This window comes from Coregonus clupeaformis, chromosome 31, assembly GCF_020615455.1.
Source record: "Coregonus clupeaformis isolate EN_2021a chromosome 31, ASM2061545v1, whole genome shotgun sequence".
NCBI lineage: Eukaryota > Metazoa > Chordata > Actinopteri > Salmoniformes > Salmonidae > Coregonus > Coregonus clupeaformis.
The window spans coordinates 26,345,324-26,370,474 of NC_059222.1; the positions used below are offsets into that span (position 1 = coordinate 26,345,324).

Sequence of the window (25,151 nt, forward strand, 5' to 3'; positions counted from 1 at the left end):
TAACATAATAAACGCAATATGAACTAGAGGAGACAATGGCCTGTGCTTAAACTTTATTTTATTCGAGGTCATCAGTTTATATTGTTACTTTCGTCCCACCCATCTGTCCTGTAACTTCCCCCAGGCTAACTAACACCCAAGACTAGCTAGCATTATACTTGAAAGCAATGCTGTCATTTAGTCACTAGATGGGTTAAGAAAATGACATATGTTTGGAACCTTTAACAACTAAACACACCTCTTACAACCGAAAAACAATTCCATCGTTTTTGTTTTTTTACTTCCATCGCTCAAAACCACGTTTTGTTTAATTTGGTGGAACATGGTTGGACTGAACTGTTTTTTTTGCAGGTAAGTCGACCTCCACATTAGGAACGCGCTGACTCCACTGGATCATTGTACCTTCTGTGTTATGAGAAAATGGGCATGTTACTTTTGCCCGACTCTCCCCTGCCTGGCTAAAAGGTGAGCCACCTTCTTGTCAATGGTTATCCCAAGTTGAACTCAGAATTGACCAAAGTTGTCTCACTAATTCTGCTATCCCGCTTTGTAGTGTATATCTCAGTTCAGAAAGGACAAAATGTTCCACTACATTAAACTGTAACAAGCCCACTCCTATGGCCCTTAATGTCTTCTCTTGCATGTCAAAACATCTTGAACTGAAGAGTGATACGGTGCCATCTATTGGACACTCAGTGGCTCATAAAAACAGCGCGGCAGGAGAGCGGTAGCCTAGGTAGGAAGGAAGACAGTGGCTGTATATATAATATCCATACTAGCGTACTAAATAGTATGCGAAAAAATAAAGTTTATAGTAGGCCATGTGACATTTCGAAAATAGTACTCCGAATACGTCATCTAATGCGTGATTGCGTTGATTCCCGCGATTCGTTCATTTTGGTACAGCGCATCATTTTTTATCAGCTGTTGTCAAACATGTGTCGGAAAAGACGAGCGAATTCTACTAGATCTAACACCAAAATGAGTGCAGTTAAGCGGTTTAAGGGTAATCGGACATAGCCACTATCTTGGGAGACGTCATACTGACAAGTGAAAAATGAGTAATTAACAATGATAGTTTACAAAAACAGACACAGCTAGGTTTGGTACATAAGTGATTACATGCAACTACAAAAAATGATTTACAGTAGGCTGCAAACAATTTACAACCAAGGATTCACAAATAGCTCATTTATTTTGATGTGGCTGTTTGTGTGGAGATTATTCCCACTCAGATCCAGCCATGATACATCCAAGTAGCACTAAACAAACACTGTTTAAACATGACTTACAACTCTGTAATGAGAGTTAACCAGACAGGAATACCATGCAAAAGGAACAAAGTGCTGCAAGAACATTATGCAACCACAGCATATTAGTGTAAATTAACTTCACATTATTTTAAATGACAGACAAGGTTCACACAGCGCATCCAAACACTGACAGAGGGAAATTGACAAACGACATTTTTTGTTTTCTCTGCATAGTCTCATCACCCTTGTGTGTTGTGTAAAACAAACAGATTTCAAAGCAACATACTTTGTAGAGGGGCTTGAGATTATGACAATTTAGGAGTCCTCAAATTTGAAGACTTCGCTGCGGCCACCATTACTGAATGAAAGGACACTGATCCTGATCTTTTAACTCTCACTATGTAGCCCAAACAATCCATCCTCTAACTGGATAATGATCAAAAATTGTGTACAGCTGCTGATTTACAATACTGGATAAATAAGCCATTAGGCAACAGGCACCAATGGAAGAAAACTGACAGAAACAGCGAGTGACCATCTAGGCTTGTCCAATAAGAAATGTTCATTTCCCATTGCACAGCCTTTGAAACGTTTTGCTACGATGTGTCCTAATGAAGATGACTCAGACATCCCCACAAGGCAGACTTTGAAAACACAGATTTTGACTAGTGGTTTCGATGAAATACATATTCTATACGTAATTCACTGACAATAACTTGGGCATACACATTTTAAATAAATTAACATGCTAGTACAAAAGTATATACAATGTCTTCATAAAATAACTACTTAAACTTTTTGCAATGTGCCCTAATGTAACACAGATTTTTTTATTTTATTACACTGTTAGACTTTAACCAGTTGTAGTTGTCCTACACAGCATTTGTTAGAACGGCTACAGTACCCCCGCCACCCAAAAAAACAAGTGCTTCAAATAAAAAATAAAAAACATGTTTGTGCATGCATTTAGTAAAGCTGTTGCTGCACGGAACATAACAGAAAGAGGCTGAGATGTTCTTCTGTACAATTAACTTGTTTTCCCTCCTCCGTTCCACTTCTATCCATCCGCAGAGGCATCAGGCTTTAATATCTGATAGGTGATCAAATACTCTGGATAGGCCTAGAGGAGTAAATTACAGAGGTGTCAGATCAAGCCAATTTTAACTGCTTGGTAGTCCTAAGGGCATGTTACCATACAATTAACACATTCGATCCAAGAGGAGCAGTATTACACATGTAATGTAAGGTTGATGACAAAGTATGACAATCCAGTGACACTTGTGACTTCAGTTGTTGACTCAGTGTCAAAATGAAAGGCGCACACTAATGCAGTTGCCAAAGCCACTAGTTACCATACCTGCTCTCCTCTGTAGATGACATACTCTGCCAGTGCCAGTCCGTTGACACTGGGCCTCCCTGTGACAGAGTGGTGTCCTGGAGGGGAGTGGGCCATCTTCATGGCACTGAACTGCAGGAAGGACTTGCCCAGGGTCACCCTGCAGAACAGCAGGTGCCTGAAGACCCATAGAACAACACCACAGACAATCAGATATCATGCCACATGTGATGCCAGGAAGGAACCTCCATTCAATCAATCCACTTGATACATTTGAGCCATTCTTAACCATGTGAAACTCTCATTTGTGTGTTATTTGTGCCCAGCTATGGCTTGGTTTAGATGAACTGTGGTGACTAAGACCTCAGCTTTGATATGGTTTACTATGGTAGAGAAACATCAAAAGGACTGGATGGCTGGTTTACCTTTGGCACACGTAGCAGGACCTGTCTTTGTGCAGAGGGCAGCCTGTGCCGCCTCCTATCCCGTAGAAGTACTGGTTACTCTTAGAAGAGTTCTCAGCAAAGTAGATGCCAGCTCCGAACATGCCGCCTATGTAAGCATGCCTCTCATCGAAACCCTTGTGGATGATGGCGTTCACAAACGGCGAACCTGTTGGGTCAAGAGCGGAATCAATGCTGGAATGAGCTGTTGTAAATAGGATTTCTGAGTGTCCAAAACACTTGTGAAAGCAAACAACATGCAGACAAGAAAATATCAACCTGGAACACATGACCCAAGTGGTTTCTGGAGTGTCATGGATGATGGGTTCTCATTGGAATGTGCTATTCTGTGTATTATTCTCTTACCGTGGAACAACATCCGTTCATTGGAGTGATTGTGATTCTCCTCGGAGACCTCCTTCCTTCGATGGGTGTACCTCTCCCAAAGCTTCTTGTTGCACACTTTCTGGATCTGCAGTTCAAGAGGGGAAAAGTGTGAATTAACAGTACTCTTCCAATCGTGGTTAATAAAGTTGTAATAACATGAACTGAATGTACGGTTGTATAATGACTTCCATTAACTGGACTTTGATTGAATTGGTCTAGGATTGGAATTGGATTAAAGTGGACATGATAAAACAGAGCTTGCCTTCCTAATGTGGATAGAAACCAGCAAACTGTACCTTAGCAATGTTGTATCTGTTGAAAACCCCTCCGGCAAGGCCTCCATCTCTGTGCTCTCTGATCGTACTCTGTAGCTGTTCAAAAACAAGACTCAAAATCGAGTCAACTTTTTCTAATTTACAACAAGATATAAAAATAAGATGCAAGACTTTGATAGAGAGTCATCTTGTTGGTTGTACCTCCTCCTCCACCAACTGAAACTCCTTGTCGTCCGATGCCAGATCGATAAGTATGGTCCCACTGTTTGCAGTGTTCAACGTAAGGTACGGGTTCAAATCTGCATCACATGAACGTGAACTTCTTTTAGTATTGCAGTAGTTAAAAACTTCATTCAGGATGTGAACCTCAATCGAAGCATGCTGTTCTTTCATACATAAAGATCAAGTAAAAATCTAAATCTTTGAGGGTTGCATTCACTAACAGCCCTTTGAAACACTTTGAAAAGGCTAAATACATTAACATACATTTGAAGTGAACCCCTGTGTTATGGACAACAGCATGGATCCTATAGTCTGTAAACGTACTTTGAGGTCCGCTAATGAGTCTCTCCACTCCTTTAATAATCTTGTGTCTGTGTCCGTAGGCGTTGATACCGATCTCTTTCAGCTCCTTGTGTCCCATCTCTACCAGGACATCCAGAGTTATCTTCAAAAAGGGAAAACTGTGAACTTTAAATAATGTCAGATCTCACCTTCAGCATCTTAAGCAATGCTTCATAGGCCTATTGTGGAACATCAGATGCTGAAGACATCCTTGAAGTTTTTTATATAGGAGGTTTATCTAAGTTATCAGACATAAGCAAGCTGCGTTTTGGAGTTCAGCTTACCTGCTCTCTGTCAAAGATCTCAAGTAGGTGTTCCAGTCCAAGGTTGTTGAGGAACTGTCCGATACTCAGATCCACACCTGGACCCTCCTTCTTGTCCGTGCCCACAGCCCCAGAGGGCCCCAGGAGAGCAGGTAGCTCAGGGAAGGCAGTGCAGGTGGAGGCAGTGGCCTGGTTGTCCAGACTGCTGCTGGAGGCCAGGGTGGACAGAGGTGTGGAGTTGGCTGAGAGGCTGGGGGGGACTACCACCCCTACAGGGGCAGGCATACTGATTACCTGGGGTTTATAGCAACCGGGTAGGGCTGAAGGTGGCATGGCCGCTGTCAACAAGGCACGAACATCGTCCACCTGTAGAAAGTAAAGAAAGGATAAAGAGGCATTGTCACTAATTTACCAAGTCGTGGAGGAGAAATGAAGAATGACACAAAATATTGAAGACTCAATCACAGTACAACCATGCAGAGGAACACGATTAGACTGCATTAGCGATCGTTGCCAACACATCAATAACCCATAAGAGCATAGCAAGTATGAATAAGGCTACATGCCCCTATATGAGCAAACCCTTGACATGCATACAGTCCATTCAAGTCATTTAGCAATGTATGATGAGAGTGAGAGAGCTTTCCAGGCATTTCATTGCCAGAGACAGATCCTCTCTTCTATTTAGAAAGAGGTAATGTCCTCCAGTGGGTGCTGGTGAAGGTCAGGCCATGTGGGAGTGGAGAAACAAGCATTGAGAGACATTGAATCTCCTCAACAACAGCAAAACTCTGGGAAGAATTCCAAAGACTCTATATAGGTGATGTTTAACATGCTGTTAACACGAATCACAAACACAATATACAATATGTCAGGGTGTTGTTGTGATTTGAGGGATTTAATGTATCCAAAAGCAGTAGACATGACAAACAGGTGAGTGTGGTGGATGTGAGGATGACAGATTGTCACCCCTTCCCACACACTCCTGTGTTGGGGAGGGGTTGTCAGCTCAGAGACAGGATAGCGAGTGTGTGTGGATGGATACCGTAACGAGGTCCAGCGGTGATTGGCCTTCCTGGTTGCGGAGCGCGGGGTCAGCCCCGTGAGCCAATAGCAGGGCACACAGCTGGGTCCTCCCTTTCTGCGCTGCCTCGTGCAGTGGGGTGAACGCCCACTTATCTGTGGCGTTCACGCATGCGTCGTACTTGATGAGCAAAGCAGCCACATCCACATGCTGCAAATGAGAACACATTGGACTCCACTTGGCTCTTGGTTCGTGTCTTGTAACTTTCTCTCATTCTTTTGGTCGACTCAGATATAGGACTTCTACTGGGCATGACTTCTACAAGTCAATTCACCCTTTCTCTTCTACTCTCTAGGTTGAGATGGAAACCCAACCAACACAGACTTAGGAAACAAAGCAAACAAAAGCGGGAGAAACATCTATAGGGAAAGAAAGGGTTACTAATATTGGTTTCAAAAAAATCTCATCACCCTACGTTAAACAAATCTCAACTGCATTGCTTTCTCTGGCCACAGCTTATATCTGTAATGCAATTCTACATTGCACTACTTTCTACCACAGTGATGTGAATGTAATGCATGAGATTATCCAGACGAAACCCCCTTATTTGAGAGGATCCAATCTGTGTGTGGCGTTAGAGCAAGCACCAGGCGGCGGGGGAGGACTGTGGTGTGATGAGCTCCTCGTTTCTCAAGGGTCTGATCAAAGCAATCTACTGGCCTTTTGTGTCAGAGACATGAGTGCTAATCATTTGGCAAACATACATACTTCACCCCTCGCCTCATCACTGAAACCAATTCATGATTACATTCTTTTTAAAAGGAGCTTGTTCTAGAGGCCGCAGAAGACTCCTTTTTCGATCAATGCACAGAGGTATGCGTCATCTCTGAAACCTATTCATGGTAAAACATTTAAAGAAGCCTTTGACAAGGAACTTGGTGAGTGTTTGGTATGCCAAGAATGAGACACTGACTTTTTCATTAAAAAACCTAGGCACATCAATCAAGTCTCTATACATCCTGTTTACTTTTGTGACTCTGAGAAATCATACCGTACAGGTAGTAGGAAGACTCAATGGACACCTTTAGAGCGTGATTGTACTGTGAGTGTGTACAGTAGATTAGGGTAACTGGGACTCACTCCGTAGGAGGCAGCATTGTGCAGGGGGATGAGCCCTCCCTTGTCCTGGGAGTTGACCTCCGCTCCATGCTGAAGCAGGTACTCTGCTACCTCCAGGTTGTTGTAGCCAGCTGACACAATAGACACATAATTAGTTTAATCAGAAACTGCAGTTCCCTGAAAATGTTATTCTCCTAAATCCATAGTCCATTCCTGATCCTGAAGGGCAGCTTTTCAGCCGTTAATGATAAGTTAGTTGAATCAATCAAATTCAGGAGAGAAGACCAGACTTGAATGTAACATTTTAACTAATTGCCTTGAACACAGCTCCCTAGTAACTGAACAAGCGCCAGCTGCTACTAATTGCCAATCAGCATCCATGCTCGTTTGCAACACCATAACTAGTTGCCTTGAACGCAGCTCTGCAACAAGCATCAGCTGCAACTCATTGCTAATCAGCCTCCACACCTGTCCTCACTCTCCTTAATCACCACTGCCACCCTACTTAAACCTGACCAAACTAATATTCCTCCTCTTTTTTTTGGTTCTGCAGTACATGTCACACAACTCTGTGCATTACTAGCCTTATCACATTTTGCACCCCCTCTCCTTATATCTAGTATATGTTAAGTTCTTCTAAGGATCTCCTGGGGGCCTGCCATCACCACAGCAGCCTAACTACCACAGCCTGATGATGAGGTCTATCTGGGACTCCAAGCCAAACTCTACAGAGTCCACCCCCCTGGATCCTTCATCTACAGCCCTCTGCTTCACACGGTCCATTCTTATTCCCCTCCTGAATCCATCGATTCTCACATCCATTCCATTTCCTCAATAAATATTCTAAACCCTGGTCCTTAAACTTATCCTTAAACTTATGAATGTTTGGTTGGAACAATGGCTTGTACACCCTGAAGCGCTCAATGACTAGGGTTCAAGATCACTGTCCTTACAGAAAGCTCCAGTGCGCTGACTGACCTGCCAGGTGTAGCGGTGTCGAGTGCCGTCCCTGTGCGTCTCTACAGTTAACATTATCAGGGCTGCAGAGCTTCTCGACCTGGGCCAGACAGCCCTTCTTGGCTGCGTCCAGCAAGGCAGCGTCTCCTCTTAGCAGGTCCTGGATGTCAGTATCCCCGTCCTTCACCAGGTCCAGTGGAGTGCTCCCATCTCGGTTCTTCTTGGTCGGGTCTGCACCGTGCTGGGAGGGGAGAGATAGCGGTGTGTGTTTAGAACAGGAAGCTAGAACAGGAAGGCTCTGTATTATTTATGTTCTACAGCATAGGATCAGGATGTATCTGGTCTCTCAAAATTCAAACGTAATCGTTTTCAGGATAAGTGATGACTCAATCATTCAAATCCAAGTGGCACTGCAGATGGTCCAACACAGTTGAAAAGAAACTAACTCCTTACCTGCAGCAGCAGTTTGCAGATCTCGTATTTTCCCTTGGCAGCGGCCTCGTGCAGAGGGGTAAACTTCCACAGGTCAGCTACGTTGACCACAGCCCCGTGGATGACCAGCAATTCAGCCACCTCATAGTGACCATAGGAGCAGGCGTTGTGCAGGGGGACCAGGCCACTGCAGGACACAGAGCGAGAGAGACGCACACGCATTATCCTTCTGAGTGACGAGTCGAACTCAGGCCCATTGGAGAATAGGTAGAGCCTTGCGTTTTTCCTGACCAAATGACCTGACCAGGAAAAGCTCCTGGCCCAAGTCAAGACCTGTGCTCACCCTTTGTCTTTGGCATGGACATCAGCCCCATGCAGTAGAAGGTACTCCACCACAGACACGCGGTTATACCCCGCCGCAAAGTGGAGCGGGGTGGATTGACGGCCCTCTACATCCCTACAGTTCACATTCTGCATGGTGCACAGCTTCTGCACACATAGACAGCAGACATGCTGTTACCATTTGAAACAAATCAGTTGTAATATGAGTGTTAACATTATGACATTGGTTGACAGATTTTGCCTAAATGTACTGGAGTTAGTTACTTTAACAATTTCCAAATCGCCAGACTTGGAGGCTTCTAGCAACTGCCGGTCAACATCAGAGTTTCCAATCAGAGTTCCCTCTGAAAGACAAATAAGAAATGTATTGACACTTGAAATGGGAACAAATATTTCAACCCTGAATGATCATCACAAACCAGGTTCCTGTCTGTTTGTGTAACATGTAACATACTCCTAGCTGTTTCCAGCCTACCATGCAGTATCTCCTGCACGCGCTCATTGCCCATTTGGGATGGAGAGAAGCCCTGTAGAGACATGATGAGGGGGTCGCAGCCTGAGTTCAGCAGCAGACGGCAGGTCTGGAGGTGGCCACAGTGGGCTGCACGGTGCAGGGCTGTCTGGCCCAGGTTGTCCAGGGCATTGACCTATAGGGAGATAATAGTAATTCATTTATTTGATAGGGACAGATACAATTAAAATATTGACAATTTGTATTATCAAGAATCACATGCATTGCACCCAGCGCTCTGAAGTGTGACCATTTTGGTTGCATATGCTCCTTGATATTTCCTGTGTGACCTGACATTTTATTTTGGGAGCACCAGTGCGACCAGGGGGAGAAAAAAAAAATTCACCCAGGGCCTCCCGAGTGGCGCAGCGGTCTAAGGCACTGCAGTGCTTGAGGCGTCACTACAGATCCGGGTTTGATCCCGGGCTGTGTCGCATTCGGCTGTGACCGGGAGACCCATGAGGTGACGCACAATTGGCCCAGCGTCTTCCAGGTTAGAAGGGTTTGGCCGGCCGGGATGTCCTTGTCCCATCGCGCTCTAGCGACTCCTGTGGCGGGCCGGGCGCATGCACGCTGAGACGGTCGCCAGTTGTACGGCGTTTCCTCCGACACATTGGTGCGGCTGACTTCCGGGTTAAGCAAGCAGTGTGTCAAGAAGCAGTGCAGCTTGGCAGGGTCGTGTTTCGGAGGACGCATGGCTCTCAACCTTCGCCTCTCCCGAGTCCGTATGGGAGTTGCAGCGATGGGACAAGACTGTAACCACCAATTGGATATCACGAAATTGGGGAGAAAAAGGGGTACAAAAAAAGAATAATAAAGAAATCACCCAGATAATAACTGTCGTAATGATAGTTGTTTCCGAGTGCCTGACCAAAAATATCATTTTAGGCCCTGTTCATAAACCATGTTGCGGGTCGTTCCAAAACCACTCACGGGCATTTGTTTACACCTTGTTCAGTCATGTTTACCTCATTAGCTAGCTAGCTAGCTAACAGCCCAGTATATCTAAACATTTGGGGGCACAGAAAGAAAGGAAAATGGATAGCTTCTTTAGAAGATCAATGATCGTAGCATGAATGACTGAATGAATGACTGATCTCTTGCTTTATTTAAAGCAATACAAAAATATATATACAGCTCTGGAAAAAATTAAGAGACCACTGCAAATTTTTCTTAAATCAGCATCTCTACATGTATGACAGCCATTCCATTCCAGTGTCTGTTGAATTCCAACACAGGCACACCTCATTCTACTGAATTAGGTACTGATTAGGTGATCACATGAACCAAATCTTATTTAACGAGGAAAGTATAAAAACCACTGTTGTGGTCATCACTATCCTCTTGCAATAGGACCTGCTGGATGGCTAAAACAGTGCTAATAGTACCTCAAAAGTAATATTAATTAAAAAATAACTATTGACCATGCCAAAAGAGTTGAAAAGGAAAGTTTTGAGTGAGGAAAAGAAGGGTTCAATTCTGGCTTTACTGGCAGAGGGATACAGTGAGCGTCAGGTTGCTTCCATCCTTAAAATGTAAAAGACGGCGGTTCATAACAACAAGATCAAGCAGCAGACATTGGGGACAACAAAGCTACAGACCGGCAGAGGGCGAAAACAACTCTACTGAGCGGGATGACCGCCAACTCATTCGAATGTCACTCAACAACCATAGGATGACATCAAGTGACCTACAAAAAGAATGGCAAACGGCAGCTGGGGTGAAGTGCACGGCGAGGACGGTTCGAAACAGGCTCCTAGGGGCAGGGCTGAAGTCGTGCAAAGCTAGAAAAAAGCCCTTCATCAATGAGAAGCAAAGAAGAGCCAGGCTGAGGTTTGCAAAATACCATTAGGATTGGACCGTAGAGGACTGGAGTAAGGTAATCTTCTCTGATGAGTCCAATTTTCAGCTTTGCCCAACACCTGGTCGTCTAATGGTTAGACAGAGACCTGGAGAGGCCTACAAGCCACAGTGTCTCGCACCCACTGTGAAATTTGGTGTAGGATCGGTGATGATCTGGGGATGCTTCAGCAATGCTGGAATCGGGCAGATGTGTCTTTGTGAAGGACGCATGAATCAAGCCACGTACAAGGTTGTCCTGGAAGAAAACTTGCTTCCTTTTGCTCTGACATTGTTCCCCAACTCTGAGGATTGGTTTTTCCAGCAGGACAATGCGCCATGCCACACAGCCAGGTCAATCAAGGTGTGGATGGAGGACCACCAGATCAAGACCCTGTCATGGCCAGCCCAATCTCCAGACCTGAACCCCATTGAAAACTTCTGGAATGTGATCAAGAGGAAGATGGATGGTCACAAGCCATCAAACAAAGCAGAGCTGCTTGAATTTTTGCGCCAGGAGTGGCATAAAGTCACCCAACATCAATGTGAAAGACTGGTGGAGAGCATGCCAAGACACATGAAAGCTGTGATTGAAAATCAGGGTTATTCCACCAAATATTGATTTCTGAACTCTTCCTTAGTTAAAACATTAGTATTGTGTTGTTTAAAAATGAACATATTTTCTTTGCATTATTCTCTTTGCATTATTTTCTTATTTTCTTTGCATTATTCGAGGTCTGACAACACTGCATATTTTTTGTTATTTTGACCAGTTGTCATTTTCTGCAAATAAATGCTCTAAATGACAATATTTTTATTTGGAATTTGGTAGAAATGTTGTCAGTTGTTTATAGAATAAAACAAAAATGTTCATTTCAACACATACCTATAAATAGTAAAACCAGAGAAACTTATATTTTTGCAGTGGTCTCTTAATTTTTTCCAGAGTTGTATATATTCTGGTGTTCCTAGATTTTATTTTGTGCTCCTAACTTTAAGTTGGGAGCACTAGTGCTACCAATGATCTTTTTTACATTTAAAGTCCTGATGCACCATTTTCACACACCGTGATTACACACACACACTCGCTGAATCACAGGCCATAGAGCAAATACACACGTTGGCTTGATCTTTATGCTATTAATAACACTATGATAACACCTGAACTTACCTTTGCCTCATGTTTCACCAACACCTCGATTATGTCGTTGTGTGACTTTTCAGAAGCTAGGTGCAAGGGTGTCAGGAAGCTTTGACAAATTACATCACAAACAAGTTAAAGTGGTTGTAATTCTATTTCTATGGGTTGCACAATGGAAAAACAATCAACCTTTACTTCAGAGTCTTATCGGAGCATTCAGACTAATTTATATCTGTCATTTCAACAAGGATAAGAGTAAAGTGACTGTTAATTGCTTGTGGGATAAGGGTCACAGAAAACACTTTGCAGTACTCACTCTTTAGTCTTCTCATTCACGTTTGCCCCTTTTCTCAGCAGTAACTCACACACTTGTTTTCTCTTGGGATAGGGAGATGTCGCTGCACAATGCTGTTAAAAACATATCTTAGATCTTAAAACACTACTTAGATGAAAGGCAAGCAGAGTAACAGAGTAACCCAGGGAAATAAAACAATCTATGTGATACTAGCACTGCAATACATTGACTGTATAATCTGCAGCACGTTGGCGACTCAGTAGTGAGGTGTCTTACCAGTGCAGTTTCATGGGTAAACGGATGCTTAAAGGTCATGGTCTCCAGTGACAGGTGCTTCTTTAGGCGGGGCAGGTCAGCTTCACGTGCTGCCTGGAGCAAGGCATGACCTCTGAACTCATCTGTCACAGACACAAGAGGTCAGTTGAGAGAGCGTTTCAACTATTACATAAGGAGAACAGGGCTCATCATCAAGATGTTGCCCCCTGCCTAAAATCATTTGTTTCCTTAAGTTTTATTAGAGTATTGTAGGTGACCTCTAAGCAAAAAAAATAAGGTTCATAAAGAATAGGAACAATACAAAATAGGAAAAAATAAACATGGCTTACAGGCCAGGCGTTCTTTGAGCTGCAAGGTGGGAGACAGGTCAATGGCGCTCTTGTTGTGGCAGTTTAGGAAAGTGGGGTCGGCTCCGTAGCTGACTAGCAGGGAGCACACGTCCACCCTATTCTTAGAGGCAGCCTCGTGCAGGGGGGTGAACTGCCACAGGTCCATGGCATTCACACAGGCACCATGCTGCATTACCAAGGGAGGAGCGATGGAGAGTCAGGGGGTCAAACGAGACTTGTACAATGAGCATTTGAATGTTCAATGGGCCTCTGGGTTAAGAAATGTAGATTTGATACACAGTGACACAAAAATGCATAAGCTACATACAGGAAGAATGTGTTATAGACAAACCTTTACTAAAATTTCAGTGACTTCGTAATGTCCATAGGAACAGGCGTTATGAAGAGGCACCAGATCACTGAAATGTCAGAGAGAGTCATCCATCAGAGAAATTGCTGGCACAGTATTGGAAAGACATACAATGGCTTCATGCAGCATACAATAATGATTCAACGAGGATGACGAAAGCATAGAGGCCAAGTCGTACCCTTTGTCTTTAGCATGGACGTCAGCCCCATGCTGTAACAGCAGCTTCACTGTCTTCACACGGTTGTAGCCAGCAGCCAGATGCAGAGGGGAGGACTGAAAGATGCACCACAAAGGACCATTTAAAATGGATTTGTTTGTTTGTCCAGACTGACACACTCTTTGTTGGTAACATGTTTTGGGCACAAATATCTGTCTTTTGCCTCATTTTAGTGCATTTGGAATGTTAGAGAGGTGATGAAAAATGTAGTCTCTTCATGAATAGTTTAGGAGAGCATGTGACTTACCTTCCGACCGTCACTGGCATGACAGTTCACATTCAATGGTGTTAGAAGGGCCATCAACTTGTCTTCATTCCCACTCCTATGAAAGCATCACATGTATTAGAAAATGTAGAGCACAATAATGGTCACGGTCGATTACAAGGCATCTGAATGGTGGTCATTTAAAAATCTGAGATATACTCCACCTTGCACTTTCAAGCAGGTCATCTTTTCTATATTCACCTGTGATTAGGAAAGTGTGGAAACATATTAGCCCATGTATTCCAAGATAACTTTTGTGCTTCATTGTTTTGATTCATTCAGCTACCTGTTCTGTCACTCTTGGTTCCCAGAGGAACAGTTTTATTCTGTTCCCATGCCCAAAATAAATGCAATTAGTGCAAACTAACTCAATCATGAAAGTAGTGCTTATAAAGTGCTTGTGAGGAACATGTTCCTCCCACTCACCGGTCAGCACTGCTTTAGTGGACGCTTCAGCCAGGTCCAGCGCTGTCCTCCCATCTGTGTTACGAATCGTTGGCTCTGCTCCATGTTGCAGCAGCACTAAAACACCAAATTCACCCATATCAGCATTTACAATACATCAACAAATAGCTTATGTTCAACACCAACAATATGAAGAGGGCACACCAAAGTTGCCATACTTGGCTCTTACAAAAGTGTATCTATGACTGAGTCTTCTGGAGATGTGACCATGATACTTGAAGCCATAAGAGAACAGTCAGTCACTGTGCTTAAACAATGTATATTTTCCAACTGTACCTATGCAGACATCGCTCTTCCCCTTTATGGCAGCCTCATGGAGGGGTGTGTAGTTCCAGTTGTCCCTGGAGTTGGCATCAGCCCCGTGGTGCAGGAGCAGGTTGACCACCTCAGCATGGCCGAAGGAGCAGGCGTTGTGGAGGGATACGAGGCCTCCCTCATCCCGGGCATGCACGTTGGCTCCATTTTGTAGTAGGTAGTCCACCACATCCCTGCGGCCAAATCCTGAATAAGAGAGATTGTATGGATTTATAGGTGCACCTGGTCCACAAAGAGGCATAAGCTGACCTACTCAGTGATTATGCTTTGATTCATTTTCATAATTGGAAAATGACTGTTACTGCTTATTAATAAATACATTGATAAATCAAATAGCAGGTATAATAACACAAGATAATAACATTATACATCCTCAAAATAAGTCCTTTATTAATCAATTTATTCAGTGGGTGCATATTGTGGGTGCACATTGTACAGACGCCTTTGTGTCTGGATTATTCTGTTACAATAAACTATTAACTGTACAGCGTTTATTGTTACATTGTCTGCTATACATGTTACATTCGCAGTGTGAAACATTGTAGCGAGATGTTTCCTGCGCCTAGCAACATTGTATCAACTGTTCTTACCAGCGGCGAAATGCAGCGGGGTGGATTTCCTGCCAGCAGTGTCTCTACTGTTTACATTCTCCAGTGTGACAAGCCTCCTCACACGCTCCACATCTCCGTTTCTGCAGGCCTCGAAGATCTCCCTGTTAGGCTCGCCGGACACGGGTGTATGTACTCCCGGGGAGACAGCATCACCCAAGCCCAATACCCTTGAACACTGTCGGGTGGACATAAATGGTGTGGTATTTTCGTAACCGTAGGGCTTGGAATTTGTGTATGCAGACATCCAAAATCGTGCCACCGAGGCCATAAAAAGGAAGAGTTTCTGCGAATTTATCGCATATCGTTGCAAAACATGAAATGCGCGATGAATTCTATGATATCGACAATAAATATGACTGTCAGAGTCAAATCATTGATGGCAACGAGAACATCAGTGCGCTGTCAAATAAGCATCCCATACACAGTCCACATTAAAATCAGCCTGTAGGCGGCGGCTTGAAGCTTCTCTCATGTTGCAGATGCGTCACCTGCAAAAATATCGATTAATACCGAACTCCATTATGATTGCACAAAGCAATACATTAATTAAGTAATATTTAAAGCCTAACTAAAGGTGGTTGTACGCCCAAAATAACAGAACCGCTATTCTGCAAGTAGCACTAACGATAACGTCACTTTACTATGGTAATGAGGAAACCTTCAAAATAAAATCCCGCATTTCAAAACATTGCAAGGTGGATAACTAATTCAAAATATATTACATTTTAATCAATGCCGATTTTTATTGTGCTTATAAGCAAATGCAAGAGGGAATTAATGGATACATTATTTTTATTTTGTAATTTTTTTGTAACATTATTTTAAGACCACTAATGAAAAATACAATGTTCTGAGTGGTATGTTGACAATATTGGGCTTATATTGAAAAAACTACTATTTGTGCCAATGTAAAAGTGGGGTTGGGAGTACTCAGTAGGGTCTGTAGAATCTATGTATGGTGTAATTTCATGGGGCACTAAATAATACGGAGTGTTGCTGGCCTTTTACTACACCCATTCCATAGGCCGCAACGCAAATCACTGTATATGAAAAACATATTGGCTTATAGTGAAACAAATATTATTTGTGCCAACATAAAAGTGGGGTTGGGAGTACTCCGTAGGGTTTGTAGAATCTACATATGGTGTCATTTCATGGGGCACTGAATAATACAGATTATAAACCGGGTGGTTCAAGCCCTGCATGCTGATTGGCTGAAAGGCGTGGTATATCAGACCATATACAGTACCAAGGGTATGACCAAAAATTAATTTTTACTGTTCTAATTATGTTGGTAAAGAAAAGGAGAGCAGCACACTCTAGGAGCTCAGATGCAATAATTGAATAACCAACGTTTCGACAGACAAGCACTGCATCACTAGTTTCTATAGTGTCGAAGGACACAGCAGGAGTCTGTAATCATGGCCGGGTGTGGCCTGATATCATTGGTTAATTCACAGATAAACAGAACATGCAAAAAATGTGAATGGACAGCATACGATCATTGGTACAATTTGGCTACATAGGCCTACAAACATTTACAATGTACAGCAAAATCACAATAATTACAAGAATGGCTTCAGATCAAAGTCTACATTGAGACCAAGGGAGCAAGGGTCTTTAAATTAAAGATCCAGGCAGCCTCTGTTTTAACAATAAAATGTTCGATGCCGATATAATTTAGGGACGAAATGGAGTGGTTGACTTCAAAAAAATGGGCTGCGACTGGGTGTGTCGAGTTTTTGCACCTAATTATGCTAAGATGCTCCGAGATTCATACTTTTAAATCGCGCTTTTCCCCCCCCCCCACAAGGACAAGTCATAACATAAATAACTGCCTTAGTGGAGCATGTGATAACACCGTTGATTGGGATCTGTTCAGTGGCGGCTGGCCGATAGAGGGCGCTAGGGCGCCGCCCCCTTAAATAAAATTATTTAAAAAAATAAAATAAAAAATTAATAAAAATAATAATAATAATAATAAAAACATCAGTATGTCAATATTTGTGTGTTTGAAATATGGAATGCACACAGTAATATGTGTAAGATATGATAGAAAATCATATTCGCAACCTTTCCTCTGCCTGTCAAACGCCTCGTCAGCTCTGGGCGATACAGAAAGTGCCCCGAGGAGGCGGGTCTACGTAGCAGTTAAGCCAATTGCTAATTTAAGATATGAATGTATGACATAAAATGTAGCTAATCAGCGATTTTAATTCGAATCCAAGGAGGGCGATTATTTTATCGCCCCAAGCTCGCCCCTGATAAAATAAGGACCGGGCTCCAGTGGCGCCATTTTTACTAGACGACAATGGCGAGCGCAAACGTTACTCCTCCAAGACCCAACCCTAACTCGGTGAAATCTCTCCTCCAAGATCCGTTTGAGAGGAGAACTTTGTCAGAGAAAGTTCGGGTGAAAGAGCTGGGCCCAGATCAACCTGACCTCTCAATCAGACAGCAGGCTAGCGAGAAAGGGAAGCAGTATATGCGCGGCTTCTCCCGTAGCTGGTACACCAGGAAGGCTTGGCTAGCTGGGTGCACTGATGCTAATGCTTTATTTTGCTTTCCGTGCTTGCTTTTTTAAAACGACGGGGTCAGATTCAGCATGGACAGGTACCGGAGTGAGGGATATGAAGCACCTGTCAGAGAAGGTAAAGAAACATGAGAACACCAGGGCACACATGGACAACTCTGTAAAGCTAGCTGTATTAGGAAGGGTGAACATTGCTACGCAGCTGGATGACGGCCACAGGATTGCGGTGAGGAAACACAATGAGGAGGTGGATAAAAACAGGCACATTCTATCCAAAATTATCGATTGTGTGAAGTTCTGTGGGGCTTTTGAGTTGGCCTTGCGTGGGCACGAGGAGACTGACTCCTCGGACAACCTCGACATTTTCCGGGGCTTAGTGGATTTTGTTGCCTCCCTCGACAGTGTGCTGGAGGAGCACCTGAAGACAGCTACCGTTTTTAAGGGCACGTCAAAGACGATACAGAACGAGCTGTTGGACTGTATGCTGTCAGTGCTTAAGGATTACATCCTGGAGGAAGTAAAGAGTGCTGATTTTATCGCCATTCAAGCTGACGAGACGACTGACGCTTTCCACCCACTGCCAGTTGGTGCTTGTGATACGCTACATCGATGCTAAAAAGTAACGTCCAAGAGCGTTTTTTTCGAGTTCATTTTGATCGAGAACGCAACCGGCCGACACCATCGCTACAGCGCTGCTGGAGAGGCTCAGCACCATACTCTCACATGGACAAAAGGCCAAACTTATTGCCCAGGCTTACGACGGAGCAAGTGTGATGAGGGGAGCCACCGGCGGAGTGCAGCGTAAAATAGTGGATGTGTACGAAAATGCGCACTACGTCCACTGCTATGCACATCAGCTGAACCTCATCATGCAGTAGGCTACTTCACGCATCCCCAGGATCGGCACTTTCTTTTCCGACCTTGCAGGATTTTCTGCTTTCTTCTCCAGGTCTCCCAAGCGAACCACCGTGCTTGACGAAGTGGTTGCGCATAGACTCCCCAGAGCCTCTACAACACGGTGGAACTTCAACAGTCGCGCTGTAAACACTGTGTACGAGTACAGGGATGACCTCCTAACGTGTTTCCAGACCATCAGAGACTCTGGGAACTTTCATGCCCCGACTGTCAGAGAGGCGGGGGGCTTTGTGAGGATGCTCGAAGATGAGGCTTTCTGTTTTTTCCTGGCACTGTTCCACAAGATCATGCCAAATGTGGACATGCTTTTCAGCCAGCTGCAGAAGAGGAACATCGACCCTGTCTTCATTAAAGCACTTGTCCAGAGGTTCACAGACAGCATGCTAACAATCAGGTAAATAACTATATTTACTATTGGCTGATAAAGATGTTGTTAGAAAGATGAATAGTTCACTTACAACAGTTTAAAAGCCTAAATGTGTCTGGTCATCAAAGTGAGTGATTATCATAGAGCCGTCACAATTATATTTGTTTTAGTATTTTAAAAGGAAAGAGAAGACACAATCAGACGTTGATAATAATGCAGGAAAGTACTACACAGTTTGTAATAATTATTCAGGTGTCCACCAGGTCAATTTCTAGAAGAGGCCTAGTTGTTATTGAAGATTAACTTTATTGCTAAGTGCACAGCAGAACAAAATGATGTTGCATCCCTCTCACAAATGTAATAGAAAAAGGCTTTAAAACGTAATAACATCAGTTAATTATGTACATCACAGGTTAAAAGCAGTTACTAGACATAGTTTGTGTGTATATACACACTATCTGTCTGTCTGTCTGTCTATATATATATATATATATATATATATATATATATATATATATAAAAGTCACTGGTTGTGTGTTGAGGGGGAATTACAGTGAGTTAAGAAGTCTGATTGCAAGTTATCAAATTAAACTTTATTTTTTGGACCCAGGGCCTCAATTCCCTCTTTGTGTGGGGACAGCGCATCTGACGAGCAGCAACAGCCCATCAAGCGACGGAGGATGCTGGGACCAGGAGAACAACAGAGGTTGGCTATAGAGGTAAGTTGTGATGTAATTGTCAGTGTTTCCCCCTAGAACTTTTTTCAGGCCTGGTAGTATGTAGCCAAAACCCTGAACAATCAGCACCTTGGTAATCATATACTTGAGTTGGACATAGGCATATGTCAGTCAGGATCACTTGCATCAAAATAGCTTAATTGCAAATTAAAGCTGATGATGTATCTTTTACAGGTATGTGATACCATCCTGAGTCATGCCAAAGAGAGGTTCTCCTTCACCCAGCACCTCATCAGCGCAACACTATTGCACGGAGAGTTGTTCCCACAACACAGTGTGAAGTTCCCGATACAGCGCTTGGAAACAACCGTGGAGGCGTACCCCATGTTGAACAAGGCCAAGCTCAAAACCGAACTGTCCCTCATCTATGAGAACAGTGAGTTCAAGGCTTGTAGTGGTGCAGTGCCCCTGTACCAGTTCTTCATGGAGAACAACCTTCAGAGCACTTTCACAGAGACTGCCAGCCTCCTCAAGATCCTCATCACCACACCCATGACAACTGCTGAGTCAGAAAGGTGCTTCTCTACACTGAAAAGGATCAAGACCTTCCTGAGAAACAGCATGACACAGGATCGCCTGAACGCTCTGGCCATGCTCTCCATGGAGAAGAAACTTGTCAGGGACATTCCTGACTTTAATCAAAGGGTCATTGAGAGGTTTGCCACTCAGAAGGACAGACGGGCAAAATTCCTGTACAAATAAGATGACAGACACACACACACAGAGCAGCTCTGGCCGCATGTTTCTTTGTATATAGTTGACCTTAGCATAAAAAAATCCAGTTATAAATGGTACTCTAGAAAGTCTTAATAGTGTCTTTGCTAATATTACTGTATATATGTTGTTTTGTATCAATTAATTGTTGCAGTTCTGGAGCACATTAACAATTAGTCACATTTAGTATGATCATAAAATACTGTATGCTATTCTTCCAGTCAAAGGTTTGAGTTCATCCACTTGATATCCATTTCTATATTATACATCCTTTTATACAGTGTAAGATTTCCTATAAACTTTATAATAATTTCATGTTATTGTCCACTTTCCACTCTGTTCTGACAGCATGCCTGTTGCGTTGCCTGTTTACTACCAATGGTGAAAAGTTCACTTTAAATGCAAATGAAAGGCTTGGGTTTGTGTAATATGTTTTTGTGTAAGAATGCCTCAACTTTTTAATATTGGCATTAAATAATTACTGAATGTTTCACTGAGCACTGCTGTCCTGCAGTTAGTGTTAAAATATATCGCGATGGTTACAGGAAAAAAAAAGTATGGCACAGCCCCACCGAGAATATTTTTCACCAGCCGCCACTGGATCTGTTTCCCTGTTTGGGGGTGTTAGAAGGATCTACATTTGTAAGTGCCATTGCATTGAACGCAGCCATTACACTTGTAGTTTCCATCCCGTAGAGGCGCAAATAGACGTTGTGCAGGGATGTTTTGGGGTGGTAAATCAGAGTTTACCAATTGATCTCGTGTAGTTAGAACGCAAGAATGCTTCTTTTTGCGAGACAGTCCTTGAAAGATCATGTCTCGATTTGTTTTGAATTTTCTCAATGGCAGTATTAATCTGACCATTGGCATTATTAATCTGACCTGAATTTTCTTTGCGTCTCAACCATATTTCTTTCGAAATCTGATAGTTTATTGCTAATTCTTTTGATTCGACAGAATTGGCTGTAGGGAAAACTGTTTTTCAAGGGAAGCGGGTGACAACTGTCAGCCCTCAACAAATTATTATGATCAGTAGGCATCCTGTAAAGATCAGTGTATAGAACATTATCCTCACACAAAATCAGAAGATCAAGGAAATTGATATGACCTGTGTCAGATTGCATAGTAAATCTCAGGTACTCAGAACAAGAGTTAAGAGAAAAGCATGGAATGCCTGGAGCTGTTTTGAATCACCCCTCCGTAGAACAAAAATACAATCAATCTACCGTTTCCAAATAATAATGTTAGGCAAGACAACATTTTTGAGAGGGTTGAAAATTGACTGTTTCTCCATGTAACCCACATAGAAATTAGCATAGTTAGGAGCCATAGGGGATCCCATAGCAGTACCCTTCGTCTGAATAAATAAATAATTTAGAAACATGATGTAGTTGTGTGTGAGTACTATTTCAGCCAATGTTATAATGTATGCACTGGAAGGTAGTTCATTAGGGTCACATTGCAGAAGAAAATGTTCCATGGCTTCAATACTGCCCTCGTGTGGAATATTCGTGTATAACGACTCAACATCAAAAGTAACAAACAAAGTAGAATCAGGGAGAGGATGAAGAGATTCAATAATAGAGATCATACTGCTGGTGTCCTTTACAAAGGAGTGGAGCTGTTTTGCGAGTGGTCTAATGAAAAAGTCAACAAAAGTCGATAAAGGGGATGTTACTGCATCAATGCCCGCTACAATAGGGCGCCCTGGAGCTTTTGTAACATTCTTCTGAAATTTCGGCAAAGTATAGAAAGTGGCAATTTTAGGGTGTTGAATAGCCAAAAAGTCGTGTTCTTTTTTGGTGATTTGACCAGAACTTAAATACACATCTAGAACAGTAAAGATAGTGTACTGAAATTGGGAAGTGGGGTCACTTCTGAGTTTCTTGTAAAAGGTGTTGATGTCAAGCAGTTGTCTATGACACTCATTTACATAAACTGTCCTATCCATGAGTACAACCGACCCACCCTTATCAGCAGGGCGTTGGTAACCAGTTTATAATAGTAATAAGGCACCTCAGGGGTTTGTGGTATATGGCCAATATACCATGGCTAAAGGCTGTATCCAGCACTCTGCGTTGCAATGTGCCTAAGAACAGCACTTAGCTGTGGTATATTGGGCATATACCGCACCCCTCCATGCCATATTGCTTAATTATACCACGGGATTGTTAACTTGTTTCTGATTGGCTTGTAGAGCATTCTAGAACGTGCATTATTTCCCTATAATGCACTATATTTGCACAGTAGAATTCAATGGATATAGTTCATTCTTACATGTTCAATGTTTGAGCTGCTTTTGAAAGCAAAAGTCGAATTGAAAATATTATTGGCATTGTTGAATTTGATTTTCATAATGGCAAGCTAGGACTGATGGTTTTGTTAGCTAAACTAGCAAGTCTGTTTGTTTGGTTACCATGACAACTACTGTAGCTATCTAGTAAACTTATAATAATAATAATATAGCTAGCTACTTCAGTGGATGTTGACACATTTCTACCGGCAAATGAACACATTTCTAGCAGCAAATGTATTACATTATAGCCATGGTATTAAAGGGATAATCCACTCAGTGTTCTCTGGAAAATAATGCAACTCCTTGGAAGGTCAGTTACAGTACACTCCACTAGTGTGGTGGAACACACCTTCCACGTCGTTCATTATTTTCCATAGAACTCATAGCCCCTTGTTGATTATCCCTTATTTATACAATGGGTGGGTCTAATCCTAAATGCTAATTGGTTCAAACCGAATTCCAGCTGGTATCTATTCCACAAGTTACCACCGGCTAAATCTATGACGTTAAATTGCCTATTTACTCTGTTCCATCTGACTGCGCAATCCACTGTCTCATCAGCCCAGCCAGGCAATTTATAAACTTGATCTCCACTATAAAAAACATCTAGACATTATCTCACATTTCTTTTAGAATAACATTTAGTTTTCAACAGCGGAGATTTGTATAAACCTTGCTGTCTGTCTTTCCGACATTTGCAACATTGTTTCAATATTTAAATTCGATCTCCAGCTGTCCCATAGTCATGAATGTGTCTGGAGTCGGGATGAGACAGAGAGGCAGGCAGCTTTTCTCAGCCAGTCGAAATCATGAATCAGCATCATTTTTATGGATGTACAGTTGAAGTCGGAAGTTTACATACACTTAGGTTGGAGTCATTAAAACTCGTTTTTCAACCACTCCACACATTTCTTGTTAACAAACTATAGTTTTAGCAAGTCAGTTAGGACATCTACTTTGTGCATGACACAAGTAATTTTTCCAACAATTGTTTACAGACAGATTATTTCACTTATAATTCACTGTATCACAATTCAAGTGGGTCAGAAGGTTACATACACTAAGTTGACTGTGCCTTTAAACAGCTTGGAAAATTCCAGAAAATGATGTCATGGCTTTAGAAGCTTCTGATAGGCTAATTGACATCATTTGAGTCAATTGGAGGTGTACCTGTGGATGTATTTCAAGGCCTACCTTCAAACTCAGTGCCTCTTTGCTTGACATCATGGGAAAATCAAAAGAAATAAGGCAAGACCTCAGAAAAGTTTTTGTAGACCTCCACAAGTCTGGTTCATCCTTGGGAGCAATTTCCAAACGCCTGAAGGTACCATGTTCATCTGTACAAACAATAGTACGCAAGTATAAACACCATGGGACCACGCAGCTGTCATACCGCTCAGGAAGGAGACGCTTTCTGTCTCCTAGAGATGAACGTACTTTGGTGCGAAAAGTGCAAATCAATCCCAGAACAACAGCAAAGGACATTGTGAAGATGCTGGAGGAAACAGGTACAAAAGTATCTATATCCACAGTAAAACAAGTCTTATATCGACATAATCTGAAAGGCCCCTCAGCAAGGAAGAAGCCACTGCTCCAAAACCGCCATAAAAAAGCCAGACTACGGTTTGCAACTGCACAAGGGGACAAATATCATACTTTTTGGAGAAATGTCCTCTGGTCTGATGAAACAAAAATAGAACTGAAGAACACCATCCCAACCGTGAAGCACGGGGGAGGCAGCATCATGCTGTGGGGGTGCTTTGCTGCAGGAGGGACTGGTGCACTTCACAAAATAGATGACATCATGAGGAAGGAAAATTATGTGGATATATTGAAGCAACATCTCAAGACATCAGTCAGGAAGTTAAAGCTTGGTCGCAAATGAGTCTTCCAAATGGACAATGACCCCAATCATACTTTACCCATACATAAAATGGCTTAAGGACAACAAAGTCAAGGTATTGGAGTGGCCATCACAAAGCCCTGACCTCAATCCTATAGAAAATGTGTAGGCAGAACTGAAAAAGCGTGTGCGAGCAAGGAGGCCTACAAACCTGACTCCGTTAAACCAGCTCTGTCAGGAGGAATGGGCCAAAATTCACCCAACTTATTGTGGGAAGCTTGTGGAAGGCTACCTGAAACGTTTGGCCCAAGTTAAACAATTTAAAGGCAATGCTACCAAATACTAATAGAGTGTATGTAAACTTCTGACCCACTGGGAATGTGATTAAAGAAATAGAAGCTGAAATAAATCATTCTCTCTACTATTATTCTGACATTTCACATTCTTAAAATAAAGTGGTGATCCTAACTGACTTAAGACAGGGAATTTTTACTAGGATTAAATGTCAGGAGTTGTGAAAAACTGAGTTTAAATGTATTTGGCTAAGGTGTATGTAAACTTCCGACTTCAACTGTACGTATACAAAGAACTATCAATAGAAAACAGGTCAAATGAAACAAAGTGCAGCTAGTTTGCTGTCTTTCCAGCTTCAGTTTGAAGGGATTGTGTTAGTTGTGTTGTTGGCTAGCTCCTCTGAACAACAGTATCCTGATGAGA

At 42.7% G+C, this 25,151-nt stretch overlaps 1 protein-coding gene across 2 annotated transcripts; it reads right to left on the reverse strand.

Annotated features, from left to right (window-relative positions):
* Positions 1 to 1,176: 1,176 nt before the first annotated feature.
* On the reverse strand, positions 1,177 to 15,652 carry LOC121547318 (poly [ADP-ribose] polymerase tankyrase-2). Of its 2 annotated transcripts, XM_041858514.1 has the most exons (26): positions 15,009 to 15,652; positions 14,380 to 14,604; positions 14,065 to 14,160; positions 13,803 to 13,839; positions 13,621 to 13,696; positions 13,335 to 13,429; positions 13,139 to 13,205; positions 12,787 to 12,973; positions 12,458 to 12,579; positions 12,203 to 12,294; positions 11,917 to 11,995; positions 8,871 to 9,042; positions 8,660 to 8,739; positions 8,397 to 8,542; positions 8,075 to 8,240; positions 7,643 to 7,862; positions 6,686 to 6,795; positions 5,567 to 5,755; positions 4,543 to 4,887; positions 4,241 to 4,361; positions 3,896 to 3,993; positions 3,716 to 3,790; positions 3,399 to 3,504; positions 3,015 to 3,201; positions 2,611 to 2,767; positions 1,177 to 2,373 (listed from the first exon to the last, which is right to left on the reverse strand). In XM_041858514.1, exons 1-26 carry the CDS (start codon positions 15,295 to 15,297, stop codon positions 2,311 to 2,313), a joined length of 3,600 nt encoding a protein of 1,199 aa, XP_041714448.1. In that variant the 5' UTR covers positions 15,298 to 15,652; the 3' UTR covers positions 1,177 to 2,310. The 2 variants fall into 2 exon arrangements, with proteins under 2 accessions (XP_041714448.1, XP_041714449.1); XM_041858515.1 differs by lacking the exon at positions 5,567 to 5,755.
* Positions 15,653 to 25,151: the final 9,499 nt, after the last annotated feature.